The sequence below is a fragment of the Pogona vitticeps genome, chromosome 3 (assembly GCF_051106095.1).
Source record: "Pogona vitticeps strain Pit_001003342236 chromosome 3, PviZW2.1, whole genome shotgun sequence".
Lineage (NCBI taxonomy): Eukaryota > Metazoa > Chordata > Lepidosauria > Squamata > Agamidae > Pogona > Pogona vitticeps.
Window position 1 is genome coordinate 182,439,403 of NC_135785.1, and position 25,279 is coordinate 182,464,681.

The following is a 25,279-nucleotide window of genomic DNA, read 5'->3' on the forward strand; positions in this document are numbered from 1 at the left end:
TGCTACACTTCCAAGTCTTAGTCTTCTTCTGTTTTCTTGGCTATAGTCTCCATTTGGAAGGATGACAACCATGGTATACAAAATACATGACCACCTCAATTACTTTATTGTCAACGTTTAAGTTACACTTTTCTTCCACAGTCATGAATTTGGTCTTCTTGATGTTAAACTGCACTCCTGTTCCGGCACTTTCTTCTTTCACTTACACTAAAAGTCATTTCAAGTCCTGCTGCTTTCTGCATATCTTAATTTATTGATGTTTCTTCTGCCAATTTTTACTCCTCCTTCATCTCAGTCTACAAATGATACAAAACAAATCATTTTCATATGATACATTTTGTATATACACTGATAGGGGGATAAAATGCATCCTGACACCTTTGCCTATAGGAAATCATTCTCTCTCTCTGTATTTTATTCTAACAGTAGCTTCTTATCTATTTACAGGTCTATCATGTCCTGAGGCACACCCATTGCTGTCAGAACAACCCATAGTTTCCAAACAGCCAAGGGTTTTGCTTTAGTTTCTAAAATATAGAGCACACAACATTATGACCACACATCTCTTTCCACTACTTTAAAAGCATTATAAATGGAGCATGAGATAGGGTCAAAGAGGTTCTTATTTGTGAATTTGGAAAGGACAGATGAAAATCTGAACAAACCAAATTCTTTTGCACTTGAAAATAGCAAAGCTCCTGAAGACTACAGTTAAGGTGAGACAAGCTGTATTAGACAGCTTCTTATATATATTTTTTAATTTTTCACTTTTAGTCTCCAATTTCTTAAATTGCAACCCTACTCCACAGGTAACACTCCATCTTTTGGACCAGCAGTACATTTCAAGCAATGACAAAATCAAACATAGTTGTTGCACATATTGATTCCTTTATTTGGAATGATAAACTGACCCCATCTCTCTCCAGAGAAAAGTACAGTGGGGTCTTGACTTGAGAACTTAATCCGTATTGGAAGGCGGTTCTCAAGTCAAAAAGTCTGTAGGTCAAGTCTCCATTGACCTACAGTGCATTGAAAACTGATTAATCCCGTAACAGGCCGTTTTTGTTCCATTTTGGTTTTTTTCTGGTCTGTAAGTCAATTCTCAGGCTGCAAGTCAAACCTAAATTTTGCGGCCAGAGAAGTCTGTAACTCAAAAAGTCTGTAAGTCAAGCCATCTGTAAGTCAAGGGTCCACTGTAAAAAGAACTCCCAAAACACTGTGCAGCTGAATGCCAGCAATTTACGTTAATATGTAAAAATTTATATTTAAACACAGACTAAAGCTTCTTATGTTTAATGCAGTAGCTTACAAGGAAAAAGAAACAAGGGGATAAATTACAAATCTATAGGCAACAGTTGGGTTTTTACCATATCTATAAAAATAGACAAACTGCTATTCAGGTAGCATGCTAAGTAGTTGTTACTCCCTCCTTAACACAGATTGCAGCAGTTGAGTTGTTTGTCCATACATTAAGCATTTTGTTTCAGAGAAACATAGAAATCATAAGATCTGTCTATGAGAAAATTGGAATTCAGTATACGGAAATGATTAGTCATACTACTTTTCCTGTGAACAGAGCTTACAAGACATGCTTAAAGTAAATTGAGTTCAAATAATGATGAAACTCGAAGTACTCTCAACCCATGATAGCATATAAGTATTTCCTAGTCTCATTAAAAGAGATTAGTAGGAAATCTACTCTTAAAGACTCTTTTTGGGACTGTGCTGATACAGCAAACCAGCTAGAAGCTGAATAGACTTAGACCATGTCTGCACATAACAGGAAACCAAGTTGCAATTTGCAATTTGTTAATTCTCTCTCTCTGAACCCATCTAAAACAATAAGATACAATTAATGGAAAACAAGTCACAATGAGGAGCCATGGCTATTGCTAACTTACAAACTTAGGATTGTTTAAATTGTGACTGTATATCACAGTCTGTATATCTGGGCACAGAACTGTTGCTTTTCACAGAGTTATTTTCCACATGCCCACGTGACAAGGAGCTGACAAAAGTGACTGGAAAGAAGCTGGCTGGAAATAAAACAAAGCAAACTGGACTGTTTGGTCATTTGAGGATGGCTTAAAGAGATAAACCATGGCTAACAAACATAAAACTACATTTTAACACAGTGTGCAACACAGCCATAGATCTACCGTGCATTCAAAGAAAAGTACATATGTGGTATGATTTCCAAGGTTTATTCAAATGATATACAGGGAATACCAAGAGTGCAATAATTATGGGACCACTGCATTAACTTCCTGTGCAACCAAAGATATGCTCAAGATTTTGCAACAAAAAATTTTTTTATGATAAATGGAGAAATGCCAGATGTTCAAATTGAAGCGGTACCAGAGATGATATGGCAAATATACATTAGTTATGAAGCACTCCCCCAAAATTCAAAAGAAATAAGGAGATGAAGGAAAACCATTCTGTGTGGATCATGAAAAGCTGCGGGGTATTTTTTTTTTTTTAAATGTGTTCCTCAACATACAATTTCATCAGGAGCCATTTCAAGTCAGGGCCGCTTTCTGCCAATAATATGGCATCATCTGCATACTTTAAATCACTGATGTTTCTTTCATTAGTTTTCACTCTTACACACAGTACTAGGCTGGAATCTATAAGGTACAAACTTATGTTCTAATAATGAATGGAAGCATGTATCATTACATAAATCCAAGTTGTACAGATTACATATCAGGACATATTAGATTCATTACAACCAGAACAATAAACAAATGAAGAAAGTATGATACTGTATTACAGATGAACATTAAGACAACAAAAATGACTACAAAGAATTATATAACTTTAATGCTGACAATAAAGAACTTAAAATAAATATTTTTATCTGCCTTTGATCATAAATCCAAATGGAAACATCAACCAAGAAATCAAAGGACTGAGATTTCAAAGGGCAACTATGAATGAACTAGAAAACATCCTTAGGAATATGTTACCGGAGACCAAGGCTAAGATCCCAGTCATTATGTGTATACATAAGAAAGCTGGCTCTAGTGAAGAAAGTTGACAGGGAAAAAATATTTTCATTCAAAATATGGTGTTGGATATCATATTTAACAGATAGCATTGACCACCAGAAGGATGAATAAGTGGTTTCCAGATCAAATGTGAACAAAATTCACTGGAAAAGACAGTAATGCTGGAAAAGGTTCAAGTCAGCAGGAAAGAAGAACAATATGAAATTAACAGACTCAACAAAGCAAGTCACGGTCTTATGATTCCAAGACCTGAAAAAGACTGTTACTACTAGGACAGAGGTCACTAGTTCATACAGTTGCTGTAAATTGGGAGTTACTTGATGGGACATAACACCAGCAACAGGGAACATTGCATATGTGACATACTTGACAATATTTTTAGTAACTGAATTAGAAAATGGAAATATTGTTCATCAATAAATATTTGTCACATAACTGTTTCAGCACCTACAGTCCACACCAGCCATGAAAGATTGACTCATTTCTGTTTCCGGAACCCACTATTCACTGCAAAAATAGAAATAAAACTTTCCTATTTTTTAATTCTCTCAAGTAGCATTGATTAATAATAACTAAATTGACCAACCCCTTGCTGATTTTAATCTTCAGTATTTAAATAGAGGGCAGGTATATTCACTATTAAAAAACATTCCTTCCTCTCTCCTGTCCCCCATTTTGTTGGAAGATGTTGTTTGAAATACCCGTCCCACTGAAGCCTCTTTTTGCAAGGTGGGGGATTGTACTTGTATACATTAGTCTTCATTTAGAAATAGCACTAAATCATAAGTAAGATGAAATTTTACTGTGTTACAAAGAAACTCTGGATTTGAACAATTCCATTTCCTGTCCTATTTGTCCATTTAGTCTAGCCTGGAAAATGAATTATCACAACAGGGTGCTGTTAATCTACTTCTAGTTGTGGAAAGTTTTAATCAACACATCTGATATTATAAACCCAAGATTTATGCTGGTTAAGAACAGAAGGATGACAACAAAATTCTATTGGAGGAGCATTGGCTCTTACTTCCATTGTACTTCCTGCTGCTAGCTGGAAAATACTCAATGTAATAAAACTGGATTATGAAGTAAGCTTCAGCAGACATTACAGATGGGAATATGTACACAGATACCATTTGCTGAAGCAACTGCCTGTTGTTTTAAATCTACTTTTGATAAGCATCTACCTCTACTTGAAACATCAGGCCATTTGCTGATAAAAACAAAATCTGCTACTTCCTCATGTATTCCTTTATTTATTTATTCAGTTATTTATACCCATTTGTGGAATTTGGGACCATTTCCAGTCTAAATTCTTGAATTAGTTGTACTAGATTTAGCAAACAATAAATTCAGGAAGTCCTTTCGGCTACATGCTGTTGATAGAGTTCTGAATGCCAATATGTCGTTAATTGCAAAACTCATTCACCTGCTTTTTAAGAACCCTAATTAGTCTAGATAAATTAGCTACTTCCCAAAGGATCCTTAGGTGATCCTTTTAAGTACTATCAAGTCAACTCTGTCTTAATGGTGATCTTGTGAATGAATGATCTCAAAAATGTCTTGTCCTCAACAGCCCTGTTCAGCATTTGTAAACTCAAAACTGTGGTTTCCTTTAGTGAGACAATCCATCTCCTATTCAGTCTTCCTCTTTTCTTGCCACCTTCAATTTTTACCAGCATTATTATTATGGCACAAAAGTGCACTGATTTTATTGTGCAGCAGAACAAATCAAGATTATACAAAGCAGTTCTAAAATTGGGGGCAGCCCAAACAAAACAAATATATAACTGGACTTGAGATCACAACCAAATTTGGCACCGATGTAGCAGAGAGTCTGCTCTTGTTCTGTGCCAAATCTGTGGAAGTTTGGGCAAAGGTTTCTTGAGGTATAATTTTTATAATATAAACTTATTCTACCCTCTCGTTCAAAAATAGGCAACCCTAAACATCCCCAGACTTAAAATAGCTCATACAAATTGAAAAGACCAATCTTGCTCATCTTGAAAAAGAAAGGTTGGTTCATTTTTTTTAATTTGGAAGCCCAACTGCAGGGGCTGAAATACTGATCTGTGAAAAAGCTCTTTCAAAAGTGAGAAATAGTTGCTTTGTTATAAACTGAGCATGTACAGAATAAGCAAGAGTGTTCCAAAGGAGATACTTTGTTGCAGCTGCACGGGCCAGGACGGGAAATGTTTGGGTGGTGATGAAAAGTCATAGCAAAAGTCAAAAGATAGGTTTTCTTTGAAGAGTTAAGAAAAAGGTTTGCTTTAAATAAAATAATGGAATGAGAGTCCTCCAGAAATGACATTTTCCCACAAATCTCCAGGGAATTTGAATACAATTTTGTAAGGCATATTCAAAGTATTTCTCCATTACAAAAGCACAAAGCAGGGGGATTATGTGAGTTGGCTCTTTCATAAGTTCCACTTATTCAAATGGACCTACTCTAGCTGCAACTTACTTTGGCATAGTAAATTGCAGTTAAGCGTTGGCCCATTTGAATCAATGCAACTTTCGGAAGAGTTGACTCACTAAATCCCCATTGAAGCAATTGGTCTACTCTAGTGCAATTTACTACACTAAGCAACAAGATGTTTGCCCCAGATTATATGAAACATTAATTAGTCTATTGACTATAATAAATATCACTATACTTGTGGTTTATCTGGGAAAATAAGTAAATGCATTTTCAATAATAAAGGTTTGAAGTGGTTTTTTAAATTAAGAAATAATTGATATCTCAGCACAACACAACCATGCAGTAGATTGATACTACATAATGCTTCTTTTTATTGTCAGGCTACCAAACAAAATCAATAAAATGAACTAATTATATTAAAACACCTACACAGTGCTGACTTAACCATCAGTTGTACTTATCTGCAAGTTTGTAACTGACATTTCCTCTGCAAGCATTTCCTTTGATGTGGAAAGAAGGCGGAAAACTACTTAAGCTCTTTGGCTTTTGTAACAGTATTGCAATACATGCACCCAAAAGGGAAATACAATGTAAGGACAAAGTATTAAGCTTCTGGTGCCATTTTCTGAAAGGAAATTTGACATATTGATACAAGATGCCTTAGAGCAGAAATGTAAACTTTTAGTTCATGCAGACAACTTATGCTTAGTTTGCCCAATCAGTGTGACCACAAACATTTTTGTGCATGAGCCCCAGCTATAGTAAAGGAGCCTGGTCACAAGGAATACTGTTTTGAATGTAAACAAAATGAGGTTCACTATTTCTAATTATAAAGAAATTAATCTACAACCTCATGTAAAATAAAAACATTGATCATAATTCAACAGAGAGTAAATTTACACATCATGATAAATCCTGCTTTATGCTAAGCATAGTTTGTTGTTTGAACATAGGCTTAGCTACACAATTTCTGGATTGCACCTCTCCAGAATTGTTCATTAGTTCCTGCTACAGGATGGGCAGCTGGAGAGTTGAGTAAGGTTCAAGCTACAGCTGCAGGTTCGGACATAAAGATAAACCATGATTTCAAAAAACCTGGGGCTTATTAGTGAACAACAAACCATGGTTCAGACTTTGGCTTGTAACTGGTAAAAATCATGGTTTGTTAACAGGTTCTTATATCACAACACACTAGGTTTCAGTTAACTACATCAATTCCTTCTTCTGAAGAGTGAAGACAATCACAAATATATATACGTAACTGCATTTGTTCAGTTGGAATGAAGTGTGATAATTATGTCTTTAACTATGGCTGTTGTGGCTTAAATGCGGAAGGCTGGACTGGAGGAATCCCAAGCCGGAATTAAGATTGCCGGAAGAAATATCAACAACCTCCAATATGCAGATGATACCACTCTGATGGCGGAAAGTGAGGAGGAACTAAAGAACCTTGTAATGAGGGTGAAAGACAAGAATGCAAAAAACGGTCTGAAACTCAACATCAAAAAAACTAAGATCATGGTCACAGGTCCCATCACCTCCTGGGAAATAGAAGGGGAAGATATGGAGGCAGTGACACATTTTCCTTTCTTGGGCTCCATGATCACTGCAGATGAGACAGCAGCCCCGAAATTAAAAGACGCCTGCTTCTTGGGAGGAAAGCAATGACAAACCTTGACAGCATCTTAAAAAGCAGAGACATCACCTTGCCAACAAAAGTCCGAATAGTCAAAGCTATGGTTTTTCCTGTAGTGTTGTATGGAAGTGAGAGCTGGACCATAAAGAAAGCTGACCGCCGAAGAACTGATGCCTTTGAATTATGGTGCTGGAGGAGACTCTTGAGAGTTCCCTGGACTGCAAAGAGAACAAACCTATCAATTCTAAAGGAAATCAACCCCGAGTGCTCATTGGAAGGACAGATCCTGAAGCTGAGGCTCCAGTACTTTGGCCATCTCATGAGAAGAGAAGACTCCTTGGAAAAGACTTTGATGTTGGGAAAGTGTGAAGGCAAGAGGAGAAGGGGACGACCAAGGATGAGATGGTTGGACAGTGTCATCGAAGCAACCAACATGAATTTGACACAACTCCGGGAGGCGGTGGAAGATAGGAGGGCCTGGCGTGCTCTGATCCATGGGGTCACGAAGAGTCGGACACGACTAAACGACTGAACAAACAAACAACAAGGTGTTCCAAACCTCACCTTTAGGGCACTGATGAACGACCATCATATACCTAGAGCAGTGTTTCCCAACCCTGGGCATCCAGGTGTTCCCAAACTGCAACTTGCAGAAACTCCAGCCAGCACAGCTGGTGGTGAAGGTTTCTGGGAACTGCAGTCCAAGAACACTTGGGTTACCCATGGCTAAGAACCACTGACTTAAAGAAAATTCCTAGACTGTATACTACTAGAGGAGAAATCTATGCTTTCCATCTAACATTCTATACTCAGTTTCTGAGTTGTCATTACAATTAAAAATGGTCAGAATAGTCAAAAACTCCAACTGATTTCAACTGTTTATTAAATGAGAAACATCTTATATTACCCAATATTAAATTTCTCCTGGAAACCCTAAAAAACAGCCCTTAGTCCAACAGGCCACTGGAACATCCAGCTTTTCTTAGCAGTCCGTTTGCCCTTTGCTGCAGGTCATGTGTCTGTTTCCTAATTTCCAAATTTTCCTAATTTTATGGAATGGCTGCATCTCAGTGCTTAACATGAGTACAAATACCACAAAAGTTGGGAGTTAAAAACATACAGAGGGCAACAGTCTGAAGGCACTCATTCTAACCAATTAAAGTATTTAACTGCCGTATTTATTTATTTAAAATACTGTTACCCCACCTTTCACGTATACCCCACGAAGGTGGCATACGCCATTAAAAAAGACAATATTTAAAAGCTATAAATGGTAAATTATACAAATATTTAAAAAGAATTAAATAAACATTATATTTCAAATGTTTAAAAAGCAAATTTGAAAACCACAAAAATACAAGCATCCTGTTTTAAAACACCTCTTAGACAGCCGGCCACTAAGAGAAAGCCTGTCTAAGAGAAATGTGTTCACCTGCTTGTGAAAGGACAGCAAGAATGAGGACAGCCGGGCCTCCCGTGGGAAAGAGTTCCAGGCTATGGGCAGAACAACAGAGAAGGCTCTCTTCCGTGTTCCCAACAGACACATCTGTGAGGGTGGTGAGGCCAAGAGAAAGGCTTCCCCTGATTATCTTAACACTCAGACAGGCTCATAGAAGAAGATGCAGTGTCTTTAACACAGCTCGGACCCAACTGTTTAGAGCTTTATAGGTTAAAAGCAGCACTCTGAATTCTGCTCAGAAACAGATCTGTGGAGCTGCTGTAACGGTGTGTGTGTGTGTGTGTGTATGTGATCCCACTCAGAAATCTGGCTGCCGCCTTTTGGATCTGCTGAAGTTTCCAAATACTTTCCAAAAGCAGCCAACATAGAGCATATTACTGTACTGTAATCCAGCTGGGGTGTAATTAAAGTGTGTGTGTCACCACAGCCAGCTGAGAACTCACCAGGAACAGGTGCAGCTGGCACACTAGTTTTTAACTATGCAAATACACTCCTGGCCATATCACTTGAGAGAATATAACCAAGCCCCTATTTAGCAAAGATGGTAAAAGCAAGCTTCACAGTTTATTTTTTTTTCTTATCCATTGCTTTTCTGTAAACAATTCCCATCCACCCCATCTGAATAAAAGGAATCTTTTAGGCAAAGTTTTAAAAGCTTTGCTAGATCAGACTCCGTTACAGACATCAGTTATGTCATCCACTGATTATTACTTACGAATACCAACTGTGCAAGTCAAATGATGGTTGCCTGCTTAAAACATCACCACTATACTGATGCATAGCTTATTTTGCTGTTTGCAACTATCTGTACTTCCAAAAATATTTTCTTTATACTGTATGCATATTAGAAGAGCTGTGCTAGATCAGGCAAAAGGCCTATCTAATCCAGCAATCTGTTCCCTTGATGGCCAATCAGATGCCTATAAGAAGTTCATAAGCATGTTATTAGGGAAAGAGCATTGTCCATTCATGTTCCCCAGAAACAGTTATTGATAGGTACAATATACTGCAGATTGCCTTGTACCAAGGTTATCACTAAGTATTGTAAACTGGCTATTATTAATTTGTATTACTCAATGCTACAGAGGAGACCAAGCTGTATAAAAGACATGTCTATCTGGCATACAGCTAAAAATCCCAATTCAAGTACAGTAATTAACAGCTTGGTAGACTGTTTACTGCATTACAAACACTGTCACCTTATCTATTGTATGTATTATCACGTGGCCCTTGGATACATATAAAATCCATGTATTTGAAGAAGTGGATTTTTATCCACAAAAGCTCACACTGAAGTCTTTGAAGTCCCACAATATTTAGCTTTTTTCTTCTTTTCCCCCCCTTTAATTACGCCAACATGCTGAGACCAAGGAAATATATGATAATAAATAAAAACAAATAAGTTTCCAAACTTCTGGGCATATCTGACTGCTGCACGTCCACATATTCGTTGGCTAAGATCTGCCTCATTTTAAAATCATTTGGGGTTTATTTCAACTTAGAACACACAACCAAACTCCAATAAATTTAATCTCTAGATACACAGAAAGCTCATCTCAAAAACCTATGGATTGTTTTAAGACTTTGCTTAAAGTGCTTTCCCACCCTTTCATCTGAAACTCTAATCCCTGTCGTTTATCTAAAGTAAAACCTGAAATGGGCTTATGAAATATCTGGCATCTGGTAAAAAGCAACTACTATTCCAGCTATTTTATCACTGCTACTGACAAATAAAAATGTTGAAATTCAGTTTCAACTGCAAGAATCCCTTCCCTCTCATCACCAAAGTTGCATTCAGCATTACCTTTTAGCTTTTGATTGCAAACACTACTAACAGATTAAACTGGTGAAGCTTCATATTTAACACAGTCCTCTGCTCAAAGCAGGATTACCTGTCCAGTAATAAACAAAGCAGGACTGATTATGTCAACATTTTTCTTTGACATTTTGCATAATTATACCAGTAGATATAGCAGCAACAAGCCTTACATGTTTTCCTATTGCTTTAAGCTGTATATATGGCTACAGAGAGCAAACTACACAGAAATAAGGCATTTGGGGTTGTTTTTTTGAAACATATGCTACAAATACTACATAGGCTAGCAGAAAGGAAGCAGTTTCTCAACTGCCCAGCTTCTCAAGGCATACATACAATGCAATCTTCTCATATAAAAAGGAGCTCTTTCTGACAATACCTTTAAGTGCCAATTATTCATTTTCAACTCAGTAAATTGAGAAAAGAACAAAGTCTCAGTACAACCCTGATTAAAATCTCATCCTTATCTCCAAAACACATTTGTAGCTATGTCTTAGCTCCAATTAGAAATAAAAGCTGCTGTGCTGTATCTGGAAAACTGGGGGGGGGGGATCTGAAATGTTACTTGGGGAACAATTATGTTAATTATACAACTCCAATATGCCATTAATTAGAATACTCCTTTCTAGGTTCTTTTATGTACATATATGCTACACTGTTTAGAGTCTTTGGAGTTTGTTTTGCAGAGTAGATTACTCTTATATATTTTTTGCTCAAGAAAAATCAAGAGGAAGGGTATTTATTCTGCTTAGTGAATCCATACTAGAAATTGTCTTGCTCCCATCCTATCGACTCATAATAGAATTCACTTGATCACACTGAGTCTAATCTTTAGCATGAAATGAAAACACTGCAGCATAAAGTCCAAAAATAGTATTTCCTTGCACTTTAATTATTTTGGATACACTTCAAAAAGGAGACACAAGATCCATTAAAGCTGCAAAAAGGACCCCATCGTGCCAGATGTTAGGTATTGAGTTATACTAAAACATTCCAAAACTTTGACTATACACATTTCAAATAAAAAAACTGAATTATCACTAGGCATTATTTGGATAAGATTCATTTCTATTCACAGCTAAAAATAAATCTCACATTAAAGTCAAGTTGTCCTCTTTTCTACGCAAACAAATGGAATGACTCCATGTTATTTCAAGCAGAAGTGAGATTAGCACACAAAAAGGTAGATTGTAGGTTATACTTTTGGAGGCAGGCATTCTACTTAAAGTGATACCCAGTGTGGTGCAGTGGACAGAGTGAAGGGTTAGGACCCAGAAGACCTGCATTTGAATCCCCATTCAGCCATGGAAACTTACCAGAGAGGGTGGGTGACTAGAACTGTTAAAACCATTCCTTAAATGACTTATTTATTTTTGAAAGCTCTATTAGAATTGGCATAAATAGGAAACGACTTGACACATAACTTAAACTCTCAGTCGTACTTAATAAACCATGAAAGAGAAAGTGAGTGATTGGAGGTATCTCATCCTACATAACTTGTTCTAGCTCACATTTTTCCCAGTGCAACAAAAGGGAGGCCAGGGTCTCCTCTGTCTCTCTCTCTCTCTCTACCATTAAGCTACCCAGAGGGACAGTGCTGGAATGAGAGAGAGCAGAGGAGGCTAAGAGCACAAAGAGCAATCACCTTACTCTTTCATCCATAGTCTGCCCTCTGGGAGCACCATGCATGGCAGGAGAGAGCGGGTGGATGAACCCACTGCATTTCCCTGAGAAAGATGTAGCAAAAGAATATCTCTCTCTCTCTCTCTCTCTCTCTCCCCCCCCCCCCGCCATATCTATCTCCTCTCTGGATGGTGCCATGAGGACCAATCTCATTAAAACCGACCCAGAGAAGCAGGTAGGGTGTGTGTGTGTGTGTGTGTGTGTGTGTGTGTGTGTGTGTGTGTGTGTGTGTGTGTGTGTGTGTGTGTGTGTGTGTGTACACACACACACAAGACACAGAGTTTGGGAAAGGTGCCTTTTTGAATTACAAATCACTGAATCTTTCCCACCCGGATGATCCACAGCAGTTCCAGTGAGCTAAGGTAAAAGTAATGAGGACTCTGGCAGTGAAGACTCTGCTTTCTCTTATTTGCAAACTTTCTCCAGATAAAACAGGGAAATAAGCTTGAATGAATATGGGAAAGAATCACCTTCTCTTGATCAGCCTGGGTCACTTACATTCTTTCTTTGGGCAATGCAGCAAACCTGAGTCTTATGGTTGTGAGGGCAGGAAGCTTCAGCAGCATCCTTCGAGCCATCATTCATTCAGCTACTCACTTTTGTGGGCATACCAGCACCAGTTGCCCTGTGCCACCGGCACTGAGTCTCAGCAGAAGCTAAAGATGCAGGCACAAGAGTGGTTCTCCCATACACCTAATGGGACCAAACCTGCCCAGGAGCTGCTGTGGCACTTCAGCAGCAGCCACATAAGGGGGTCATGGGCCTTGCAGAGATTATTTGAGCTCAACAGTTTCCTCACAGCGTTTAAAGACCCTACCATTTTCCGCCAGTATTTTGTACAGCAATAAGCCACTGGTTCACTCCGATACCCAACAACCTGACAACCCAGTCCAGAAATAAAAGCACTGCGAATAGAGAAACACTTGCTGCCTCCGGCTGAGAAGATGGTGCAAACCGTTTGGTCAACAGGGAGAAATGTACAGAATCTGCACTGGGATGGTTTACCGTGGTTCATGACAAGCCACCCAAAAGCACCCACCACACTAGAAAACAGCTTCCTGCAGGCTAGCATTACCAAACTGATCCTCAGGAAACACACACTGGTGTTAGGGATGGAGACCAAACGCCCACAAAGTACCACCTAACAGACCGCCTAAAGGGTCGTAGTCCTGGGGTTGCTTTTCTCTCCCCAACGTTAGGGGGTTTGCATGGAAGCTAAAATGCAAAACACCAGAGATCCCGCCAGCCCCACTGAAGCCTTTCTAAGGAGTTGGGGGGGGCATGGAGGCACACAGCTGGCTGTGGCGGACATGCTCGCTCCATAATCATGGCCCCTGCAAAACAACCTGCAGGGGTGTCTGCGGGGAGGCAGGAGGAAGGCATTCCCGCTATTTCCACAAGTCCTATGCTGTAAAAGCTCCGAGGCAGGGCTTATGTTCTCCCGGAATGGGAGCCCACCTCATCCTCTGGAATTCTGGAAACACTCCCGTTAATCCCCGTCCCAAGCGCACGACAGCTGGAGCAACTCCGCCGGGACAAACGCCCGCGAGTGTGCACGAGGGGGAATCCACCCCTGCCTTCCTGGTCTGCAACATCCATTGCCTCCACCCCACCCAGACGAAGCAAGCCTCTACCACGGACGACAAGCAACCGAAGTGCCCGCTGCCGCCTCGCGCGCCCGCCCGCCCGCCCCGGGACCCCTTAAGACAGAGGAGGCGCTCACCGCATAGTAGGGGGAATGCCTCGCGTTCAGCAACACCAAGTCTCCCATGGTGGCCGGGCAGCCCCCGAGGTCCCCCCGGCGCTGCATCGCGTTTGGCTGGACTCTTCCCCTCACGCCCTCTTCTGGACTCCCCACCCTTCCCCTCAGACCGTCCCAGAGGCGGTAGCGACCAGCCCGGGTCCGGCCACCTCCGGCAGCCACGAGGGGAGAAGCATCCTCTGTCACCGCCTCAGAAACTCCTTTCCCAAGAGCCGGGACCGAGACGAGAAGAGGGCGGCCGCTGGGGATTCAGCAGCCCGGGCAGCGCCGCGGCAGCCGTGGGGCGGGGCGCCTCGCCAGCCCTCCCTCCCTCCCTCCCTCGCGGCCCCGGTTTGCTGCCATTGGGCTTCGGAAGGGGAAAGGCCGCCCAAGAGGGCCGAGGGAGGCCGCCCAGCCCGCCTGTCCCCTCCTCTCCTCGGAAGCAGCGGGAGTTTTCGTCGCGGCGGTGTGCGCTCCTTAACTGCCCGGAGGCGCCCGGCGCTCCCTGAAGGCAGGAGGGTTTGGCGGGGTGGGCGTCTGCCTCGCGTGAGGGCTGCCAAAAGAGTCCCGCTGGCACCATATACAGACGGTTTTTTAAAACCATACAAAAGAAATACTCCTGCCAACCAACAGTTCCATTAATCCCGTGGGGCTTCTCGTAAAGGTTAACAATACTGATGTGTTAATCCAGAGAGCTCCTTTTCTGGTTCTTTGCGTCAACAGCTCAGGCGGCTGCAAGTGCTCTAGACTAGAGATCATTTGGATTATTTATGGGATATGGGATTTTTAAAAATCCTTCTTTTGAAAAGAGAGATCCCATGTCTTTTGGACAGGGGCACAGGAGGTACTGTACAGAGCTAGGAGTGAAAAGAGGAAACAATCTGAATTGCCACTCTTTGGTTTGCCTATTGAGGAAACAGGGGATGCATGCCAAGAAGAAACACATAGGCAATATTTGATGTACAGTGGTGCCTCGCTAGACGATGATAATCCGTTCCACTGAAATTGCTGTTTAGCGAAATCATTGTCTAGCGAAAAGCATTTCCCCGTTGGAATGCATTGAAACCTGTTTAATGTGTTCCAATGGGGAAGAATCGTTGTCTAGCGAAGATCAGCCATAGGAAAGCCGCTTTGCAAACCACCGATCAGCTGTTTAAATAGTTGTCTTGCAAAGCTTAGGTCCCGAAAACACCCGTTTTGTGAGCACAGAGGGAGCTCTCAATCGTTGTCTAGCGAAAATTGGTTTGCGAAGCAGGGACCAAACACTGTCCAGTGAAATTCTCTCATAGAATCACTGTTTTGCGAATCGCTATAGCGATTGCAAAAAGTCAATGACTAGCGAAAAAACTCATGTGGGGCAACTGTCTAGCGAGGCACCACTGTACGTGTAAGGATAACCAAAGGGAGAAATTCCAGCAAATGAAGATGTAGGAAATGAAGGCCCTCCGTTACAACCCAGAAAACACCCATATCTCCTGTCCTTGTCTCCAAAGCAGCAGGCCCGAGTACAACTGGTGGGCGGTAGGTAGGGGCAGAAATTAAGGTATCTAAGCAAGCAACCCAAACATATCAGCAGAGCTTGGAAAAGTAACCTTTTAGGACTCTTCACGCCCATAACCCCAAAGATGCTTCCTGGGAGATTCTGGAAATACTGTATAGTCCAAAAAAGGGATTTTTTCCCCAAGGCCTGCATCTCACTGCTAGGGTTATCCAGTAGGATGGCTGGAAGACTCCAATCCAGTTTTTAAAACTGTTTTCACCTGCAGAACCATCACTTCTCATGATTTATTAAGATCAATGAAGGCCAATAGAAGGCGCATCCTACTAGATCCAGGCCAAAAGTCCATGGCATCCAGAATCTCATGAGGAACAGCAGCCAGGAAATCCATTGAGAAAGAGGACAACGTAACAGTCTACACAGCTATCCCCCCCCCTTTAAGCAATTGGTATTTAGATGGCTTCTGACCATGAAATTCCTATTTGCCTATAAATCCCTTTAATAACAAAATCTAAAGATGAAGGAAAACTTGATTTGGGAGGAAAGGAGTAGGGAGAAAGTACTCTGACACCATCAGAACAGAATGTTAAAATACTGATGAAATCAAAGGAGATACTATTTTGATGAAATTATTTTGATCAATTAGCTTCCTGGGGCTGACCATCATAATCGGCTCTCTGCCCATGGAGGGTCTGAGTTCCAATGAATCTGAACCCCACCAGGTCATGATCTACCCGTGACAACAGAATTATAGAAAACTCCTCCAAATCCAAATCATTCTCACCTTGCCAAGCACTGCACAGCACAGAAAAGGAGGTACGGAGTGCTCACTGCGGCATGAGGAGCCAGATATCACTTGGGGCAGACCCATAGTTGTCATGGAGGACATGAAGTCCTCAGCAACTCCTGACAAGGTGGCTTCTGCATGAATGTTGACATTCCCCAGCACAAGAAGCAGCAGGAACTTCAGTATCACTCCCATGTCCATGTGACAAGCTTTCAAATATCTGAAGATGACTTCTTGGATTTCTCCTTTTAGCTGAACATACCTAAAATGCTTTGCATATGGCTTGGTTTTGAGTGCCACACTGCTTGCCCTCCTGTGGAAATGTTACAACTGCAATATACCACTAAACCAAAAACAAACAAACAAACAAACAAACAGATTTTTGAGTTCCTGAGAAGGGGTGGATATCTTTTGATTTATTTCTGTCAGTAATACAAAAACTAATGTTTACTGATCACATGGTTGCAATGGACATTTGCATCAGAAACAGAATTTCCATCCAAGGAAAAACTGGCACTGACGTTTCTTCATTGGGGGAAAAATAACTTTGTTAGGTTTCTTCCATAATAAAAAGTGATTAATGGCCAGTATCCTGTACTCTGCATGTCTCTGGCAGTGACAGATTGTCTCTAATTAGAGGTTAAAAACTGGAACTGTTTAGTTAGAAGCAATCTGCCACTGCCTGTGACGTCAATTCTACGAGACTGATAGAGCAATGGAACAGGATACTGCCCCAAAAATATATTTTGGATTTAGAATATATTTTGCACTAAGTTTGAACATGTTCCAATAAGCAAAAATTTTGGATTCATCATAATATAAGTTTTCACAATCTATTCCAACTCAGTTATTTAGTGAGAAGTTTCTCCAAACTGCTTTGCCTGCTCACTTCTCCTGGGAATATTCAGATACTGGTACTCATATAATATTTTCTTCTTTCCTAAGACAGTACTGTTTCTAGAAGCAGCATATCTCTCAAAGGGTATGCAGTAGAACCACAATCCCAGGAGATAATTTTCAAATCATTTTGGACCTAGGCCAAGATCATCAACATCATTGTATTCCTGATAACTATGTGCAGATGTAAAAGCTGGACAGTGAAGAAAAATGGTTCCCAACCCTGGGACTACTCTTGGACTAAAACTCCCAGAAGCCTTCACCACTGGCTGTGCTGGCCAGGAGCTTCAGTTTCAACATTTTTGTCTCCAAAACTAACGTATAAGACTTTAACTTCTTGAGAGCTGGCATTTCACTATTTCCAGTGATAACAGGAACAGATAACAAATTAACTTTAATGGGAATCCATGCTTTTAGCTGGAACATTTTTCAGCTTACTGGATTTTTATTTTTATGTTTTTACAATAATGATTTCCAGCTTCTAAAATACTCAGGTTCTAATCAACAAAATCAGTCACTCTCTATAACCAACTACATATGAATAATGGCTACTTTTCCTACCCATCATTTTAGATATTCAGCCAGGATTGCTATACTAAATTCAGGGAGGTGAGTATAGTTTTCTAACCATTTCAAGGTTTCTTAAAGAAAAGGAGGAAGGCCCTGCTTATACACAGCCAGAAGATTTAAAAAAATTCTTTGAGCTCTTCTTTGATTCTACTAGTAAATATAGTAGGTTTTTTTTTTCAAACCCAGCTACTGGTTTCAGTTCAAAAAGGTAATGTGAATACATAATAATCAGTGCAGTTGGTAGGTATTTTCAAACCTTGGCTTTTATGTAAAATGTTATTGTGGCATTTTAAGGAAACCATTAACCTTACGACTTTTCTTGTTAATGAAGCACAGAATCACACATTAAGACTGAAATCCTACACTCACTTTATGTTTTGCTGAGAGTAAACTCCATTAAACATAATGGGATTACTTCTGCACAGATTTGTATATGCTCATGCCATTAAGTATACTCTGTTTTTCTTCTATCTAGCACCATATTTCATGCATTATACTATACATTTTATTTTATAAAGACAATAAGCACTGTACAAGATAAAGTAAAAGGAGAGAGACACTCTTCCATAGACTTCCTATCTAAAACAGACATATAAAGAAAACAAAAATGAGTAATAAGGGAAGACAAGTGAACAATGTATTTTTTACAAGAAACTGATAAGAATATAGTAATACAATATATTTCAAAAGTGATTAAACTTTGTACTCCTGTGCATTCTTGCAAAATCCTTTACTTTGCAGTTCTGAAGAATCTTCAAAGCTACATATAATATGTCAGTATTTTTGACAACTGATGGAAGATTCAGGGACCATTGCTATATATATACTCAGTACATTTTCCTAGACTATCTGGAAATGCTGACAGCTATAATGCTTGCTAGATGGCTGATATTTCTCTTTTTAGTAGTTTTTCAAAGAAGAATAGTAGCCAATATATACTGTACTACATTGTCAAAAACTGTGCCAGGACGACCATCTAAGGGCACAGTCTTAACTAACCAAGATTACTCTGCTGAGGCTGTACTGAATCCCAATCCCTTCCAGCCTCATCATGTGAGAAATTACTTAGAACTACCCTGACCCTGGCCTAATTTTGTGGTAGCATAATGGCTGTGTGCTTGGGCTGGCAGGGCTTTAGATAATGGCATAACTCAGCTCTCCCCCTTCTTTGTTCCATTTTATTATTCTCCTGGCTGTCTGATTCTAGCCAGCACAACAGCTGAGCTTGTGGATCAAAAATCAATCAGCGGAAGGGGGTTATGCTAGCAAAGGTGCATTTGTTCCGGCTCCAAAAGTTTCTGCCCAGGTTTCTGCAGGAAGCATAGAGTTGTGTTAGGGTTGACCTGTAAATTGATCAATTAATGTGCTTGTGTATGCAGGCATGCATAAATACATATGTATTAAATGTTCTTAGTTCATGTATGTTGAAGGTTAAAATATGGGGAAATTCTTTTCTGGGGGGGGGAATCTAATTTGCTTTAAACTTTTTTCTTAATTTCAGAGATTCTGGCTTCTTTAAGATCACTGTTAGAAAATCAGTACAGCTGTTTACAGATCACAACAGATGTAGTTAGTAATGGAAACTGGAAATCTCATTTCTTCTCCTGTAATTTTAACTTTATGTAAACTACCCTGGGAACCTGCACTGCTGAAGATGGGGAATAAACCCTTTGAATAAATAAATACCTTCTAGAGAGAAACATTTAGATTACAGAGGACTTGAGCAAATTGGTTGGGAATTGACAAAAGAAAGCCAGAGACAAGTAGCCCACTATTGAAGCTCAAATGGATGGGGAATTCTCTTATTAAAATGGAGGTTTTGCCCGAGATGTGCTGATCACAATCTCATCTGCTATCAGATGTTTGCAAAGCCTTGGCAGATTTTATGTTTACTCTTTTTATGTGGCAGGGAAAGGCTCTTACGTTATGACATGTAGTAGCTGTATACTTAAAATATGTAAAAACCCCACACCATTTGACAGAGCTTGGAATTAACTGGTTACAAGTAGTTAGTCACTCGGGATTCATTCCTTTTCCTAATAATGGTATAAATACAGATGTTGTGTTATAGTTGCAACTTACTAAAAAGTAACTCCATTCATTTGGGCAGTGTAGCTGACTTCAGTGTTTCTCTGAGTATTACATGGGTGTAACGTAATAAATGGTGGAGAAGGAACGTCAGTGGTTCAGGCATGGGCTCCTACTTCACACTGTGAATTTAAGGTGGCAGTGAAGAGAATGACAGACCAAAGTGTTTTATATCAAAGTCCAGCGCGGAGTTGCTATTATGTTAAATTATAGTTATATCACTTGATTAACTACTGTCACTTTGGAAATGCAACTGAAACTCATTTTTAAAAGACAATTTCTCATGCTCTGGGGTTGTTACAGGTATTGCACACATGTGATTTTATCAGTTTGAATCATTTGATACAGCGTAGTACATAACATAGGAAGAACTTAAGAGTTCTCAATAGGCCTTCTCAAGTCAAGACAGTTTTTCAGTACAGAAGAAATATCAAACCAAGTCATATCCTGGACTCTTCTCCTGTGTACTGGCTTCCATTTTAATTGTGGCAGGAAAGCATTAGGTTACATTTCTCTAATATAGACTGGCCCCATCTTTACTGTCCTTCTGAAAGCAGGCAAAGAACTTTCTTTTCAGGCAAGCTTTCCCTGAGTGAATGGCTGCCAAGTCGTGTTTTTTTTTTTATGGATTGTTTTACCTTGATGCATTGAATGTATTTTGGTGTTGCTCTTGGTATTGTATTCATTGATAATTTTAATATTGTATACTTATTGTTACTAACTTAAATATTGTAATTGCTGCAAACTGCCTTTGGTCCTTTTTAAGGAGAAATGTTGGTTATAAATAAATAAATAAATAAATAAATAAATAAATAAATAAATAAATAAATAAATAAATAAATAAATAAATAAATAAATAAATATTTTTGCATTTTTACAAATAAAAATATGTGCTATTACCACATGTTTAGCATTAGCTAAATCCCTATTAGCACTAGGGATGCGAAGACAGCCCAAATTTTCAGGCAAAGATGAAATAATAGGTGCAATTTCCATATGTACAGAGCTTTGATTTTAGAAAATCAACCTTCTACAGTATGTTACGTAATGTTTACATTCTATTAAGAGTTTGTTTATAAAGATATAATCTACCCTCCACATTACAATGAGACCTCTCCCTTTCAAAACATTTTCACATCATTTGTTTTGCAAACTATATTAGTCAATGTAGATGTAGGATTAGGAAGATGTGAGGGAGACTTACCTTCAGCCCTGGGTCTACAGTGTTTTTCTGTAGAAGTTGGTATCTTGCTCAAGTGCAATGAAGGTCTCAGTTCTGCATCTATTTAATGGGAATAATTCCTACCTCACAATATCATTTTGAAAAGACACAATTTTTGTGCATTTTGCAAATATTAGCTAAAATCCAGTAGAAAGTTGCAACTAGAGTAGGCTAACTGAGCCTGTGGAACTTACAGTTGACTTAAAAAATCCACAGTGATTAAACGAATCTACTCTAGTTGTGACTTACTGCTGGCTTTCAGCCAGTGTGTGCTATATAAATAACAAACAGTAATTGTTTTGAAACATATTTAAGTTCTGCTGTTCTCCTAGTCACCCATGAACCTTAAGTTTGAAAAATAATAAAAAAGCTGCTTGCACTAAAGGAATTTATAAACAAAACCAATTTCCCAAGAAGAAATTATTGTATAAATATAGCTACAGCCCCAACTGAGAGTAGTTCATTTGCAGTGCCTGGACTAACAGCCTTAATAGCCTGGGACGTCAAAGCATCCTATAGCACCATAAAGACATTCACATTTACTGAGAGCATGGGATTTCAGAGGGAGAGTCTACTTCATCAGATGCTAGGCATAACATTTACAGATTGGTCAGGGAAAAGCCGAGGCAAGCTGAGATTAAAATATAACAAGGACATATCCAGAGAAATAAGACATAAATCAAGCCACAATATTTGAATCTAAAATGCTACAGATATGTCTATGGTCCTATGCTCATGATTCTAACCAAATGTATTGTGGACAGCATAAGGCTTTTTTAAATTTTACTCACAAGTCACTCTTTCATATTTTAGAAGAGATAATTGAAGTTTTACTTTTAAATACTATCTCATTTTATGAGCAATGGAATTCTAGATTCCATATACTAGTCTTTTTCAAAGGTCTTTGCTTAGGTATTATTGCATAGCCCATCAGAACATCTCTTTCACATTCTAACAATGTTAGAATAAATGAATGAGTTAACTGGAGTGATCAGCAGTGTAAAATGGGGGATTACTTACATAGATTGTTCTTCTTGAAATGGATATGAAAAGATTAATAAATACAGTGGGAAGAATAAATAAAGACAGAATGCAGATAGACTGCTGGACTTCGTGACTACACTTTGCTGTGTGATTTGATTTGCAATATGTACTATGTTTAAAACTGCAATCAGTGCTCACACAGGGGCTGTGGATTGTTTTGGAAAATCACCGTTCATATTGGATGTGATTCAAGTAACATTCCAGACCACAGCCCCCCTTCTTTCCTTTCTTTCTCTAGTCCTTCCTCTGCTGATCCTTTTGTGGTTCCCTGTGAAAATGATTGATCATTTTAAACTTCAGATTACTACATTTCTTTTTAAAAACTTTGCTACAGAAAATAACATGGAAAAATACTTAACAGTTTAATAGTACAGAACATCAAAAGTGTGAACAGTAATTTTGTAGAATACATAAACATTCACATATCAAAATGATTCCATAAGAGGAATTACTAGTTTCTCTTCCCATCTATTACTCTTTCCCCTCACAACGTATGCAGGAATTACTTCATCTCTGTTCACAGTTTATTGTGCCAATAGTATAAAACCATGTATGAACAGAGACAAAGTTAATTCCTGCATGTGTTACTTGGAAGTAAGGGGAAAAGAACAACAGATGACAAAGGGAATGTGATTTTAATGACACTTTCACACCTGGCAATTAAACAACATTAAAAAACAAAAGGGTCACCCCCATGATCTGACAGAATTCAGTACTAGCACCCGACCCCCACATTAAAATCATAGTACTTTGTTTTTACTTTTTCCCATGACCATTTGAACATCACACCACATTTTATAAGTGGAGCATATCCCAAGTGTTTGACCATATAGTCACACTCTTGAGTTTTAGATATGAAGCTCACATTCATTTACCAAAGCTTTGAAAGAATCCTGTTTTGCATCAATACTGTAAGGTATTTTGGAGGGTCAAAGTGGAGATAATTCTCTTTCTAATCCATCTCTCTGGAGATGCCAAAATGATGTTGAAAATCAAACACTCAAAACATCTTCTTGGTGAAGAAAAGAAACCAGCAATGATAGTTTTTACTCTCCTATTTTCAAGCATTTTCTTTTACTGTCTTTGTATAACAATATTTACATGACCATCATGCAGGGACAGAGTTAAATTAAAATCAAGCAGCATTCCAAGGATAGCAAAGCAGAATGAGAATAACCTCAGTATTGTTTTCTTAAGATCTCAAGTTGCCAACATGGCAAAATGAAGTAACGCACTCTGTCAACATATAGTATGCTCCACCAGCAAAGTCAGTTATCCATGCAATTAGCAAAGCGCTTAAAGAGAAACTACTTGAACAAGCATAGGGAAATTACTGTCCTATTACAAGATTTTTTTAGAAAAACAACTTTAAAAAAAACATTTTTTTAAAAAACTTGTTTTTTAAACATCCCGAATACTTTAGAGCAGACAAGAGACATTCTAAAGCTACAGCTTAGCAGAACACATTTCATCTCACTTCTAGTTTATGTAATCCATTTCAGACTAGTGTGGATTTCAGTGTTGATGAATTTTAAAATGAATGAGCTCACTCTAAATGCTAAGAAAATAAATCACTTTCTGTGCCACTTCTTTCCATCTTAGATTTTTTTTTTTTTTAACAAAAGAGGGGGCTAAGATGGCTGGATAATCCAGCACGGAACAGATCTAACTTGTTGCCACACATTTACAGACCTCTTCAACAGTGAAGTTTGCTGATACCGACATCCTAGAGTTTTTGGAGCCAGACCCGTCATATAAGTTATTTCCACAAGGCTCAGGTAAATACACACAGTATCTATTTCAATCATGCAAACACTTTTTCTTTTCCAAAGGATATTAAGTCATCTTAGACTAAAATTTAAAATGTGTTCAGTACATCTCTGTTTGTTTTTCCTTGATTTAGGAAAACAATTTCACTCTGTTTAGCAATACTCCTTCCCAAAGTTTCAGGGACTGAGAAATTCCATCATGGTAAAAAATTAACTAATCACAAAGGTAAGGTCTCCCCAAACATTTCCATTGCTTTTTGGAATGGCCGTAAAAGTTAATCTTACCTATTCAATGCATTTTATTTTCTAGGAGTAACAATTTTTGCCACCATGTATTCAGTGTGGCAACCTGTTCATCTGAAACAACGTCTGGCACAGAAAACTCAAGATGATTCTACAAGCTGAAGTAAAGTATTTTTTTTAAAAAAAAATCACTAAGTGTACATTATTCTTATTTCTCAAAAATAAATATGGGACTCAGGCTCTGTTTGGAACACATGACAACTATAATCAGCATTTTGCATTTTTCCATTACAGGTCAAGAATTGGAAATCAGACAAGAGCGCACAATCCATTTGTCGAGGTATAACGTAATTTTATGCTGTCATAAATGTGCCAGACATTCTGCCCCAGGAACAAGGACTGAGTAAGTCAATTGCACATTGTTATGATTTTGATTGATGGCGCATTGCACCAGCAAAAGTGCTTCATGGACAGCACTTCCATTCTTGCACAAATAGAGCTACAGTAACAATAAGGTAACTCCACACAGCTACTGAACAGGATTTTACCCAGTAATTAAAGACTTCCTCCTTCCATCCTGAGACAAAATGGATTCTTTGCAAGTCAGACAAACCATGTGAGAGAAAGGAGGAGTCTTTGATTATAGAAAATGTCCCCCAGCGGGTGATACCATGACCCTGCTGCAGGATTTCAGCCTATATTTTTGGAGTTAATGGTTGTTTTTAATGTTCATTTGCTTTTATAAGTATCTATATAATAAAGGAAGCAACTGTAGTCCACCGAACAGAGTGTTGGACTGGAACTCATGGAAACTCACTGGGGAGCAGGGGCATGGGTAAAACCATCCCCTAAATATCTCACATATCTTAGAAACTGTACAAGGGTCATCATAAGCTAGAATTCATTTGATGGTACAAAGCATACACATGTAACCAAAACACACAAAGATAAGAGAGGTTTCTTTGGATGGATATGCCCATGACTTTTGCTAACAGAAGATTTCTGACATTGTTATGTATTTTTCCATCAGAGAGTTCTCAGAAGATTGTCTTGAGTTCATACATAATGCACTCTGTTTTCGTTAATCAGAACGACCATATCCAAATGGGTTAGCACTGTCCTTAGTTTGATACATCAAAGCCTCCAAGCAAAACTACATACTTGTCAGAGTCAGGTACATACCTGTATCTACCACATCATAGTGAAGCCTGGCACACCTAGGGTCCCTTAATGACTTCCTTCAGTCCCCTGAGAATCAGGTCACTTTATTCCCTGGAAGGGGGCTGCCCTAGAGAAAGAGGGAGAGATCAGCCTCATAATTCTCTTCCTCAAATTACCTCCTCCTCCATTTACATTGTCCTGAGCAAAAATCTGTGTGCAAAGTCGCCCATCT

The 25,279-nt window shown here is 39.0% G+C and overlaps 1 protein-coding gene across 5 annotated transcripts in view; it reads right to left on the reverse strand.

Moving 5' to 3' along the window:
• Window positions 1-25,279, reverse strand: part of ARHGAP6 (Rho GTPase activating protein 6) — a 253,727-nt gene that overhangs the window by 114,624 nt on the left and 113,824 nt on the right. The window contains exon 1 of one of the 5 annotated variants that reach the window (XM_020786748.3): window positions 25,069-25,150. The exons of 2 other annotated variants lie outside the window; for them this stretch is intronic. Coding sequence is in view for 1 of the 3 variants with exons in the window: in XM_020786745.3 (XP_020642404.2) it covers window positions 13,751-13,837 (87 nt within the window). In the remaining 2 variants the exon portion in view is untranslated. Of the gene's footprint in view, window positions 1-13,750; window positions 14,034-25,068; window positions 25,151-25,279 lie in introns of those variants that run through there. 2 more of the 5 variants (XM_020786745.3, XM_078390376.1) reach the window with 2 other exon arrangements.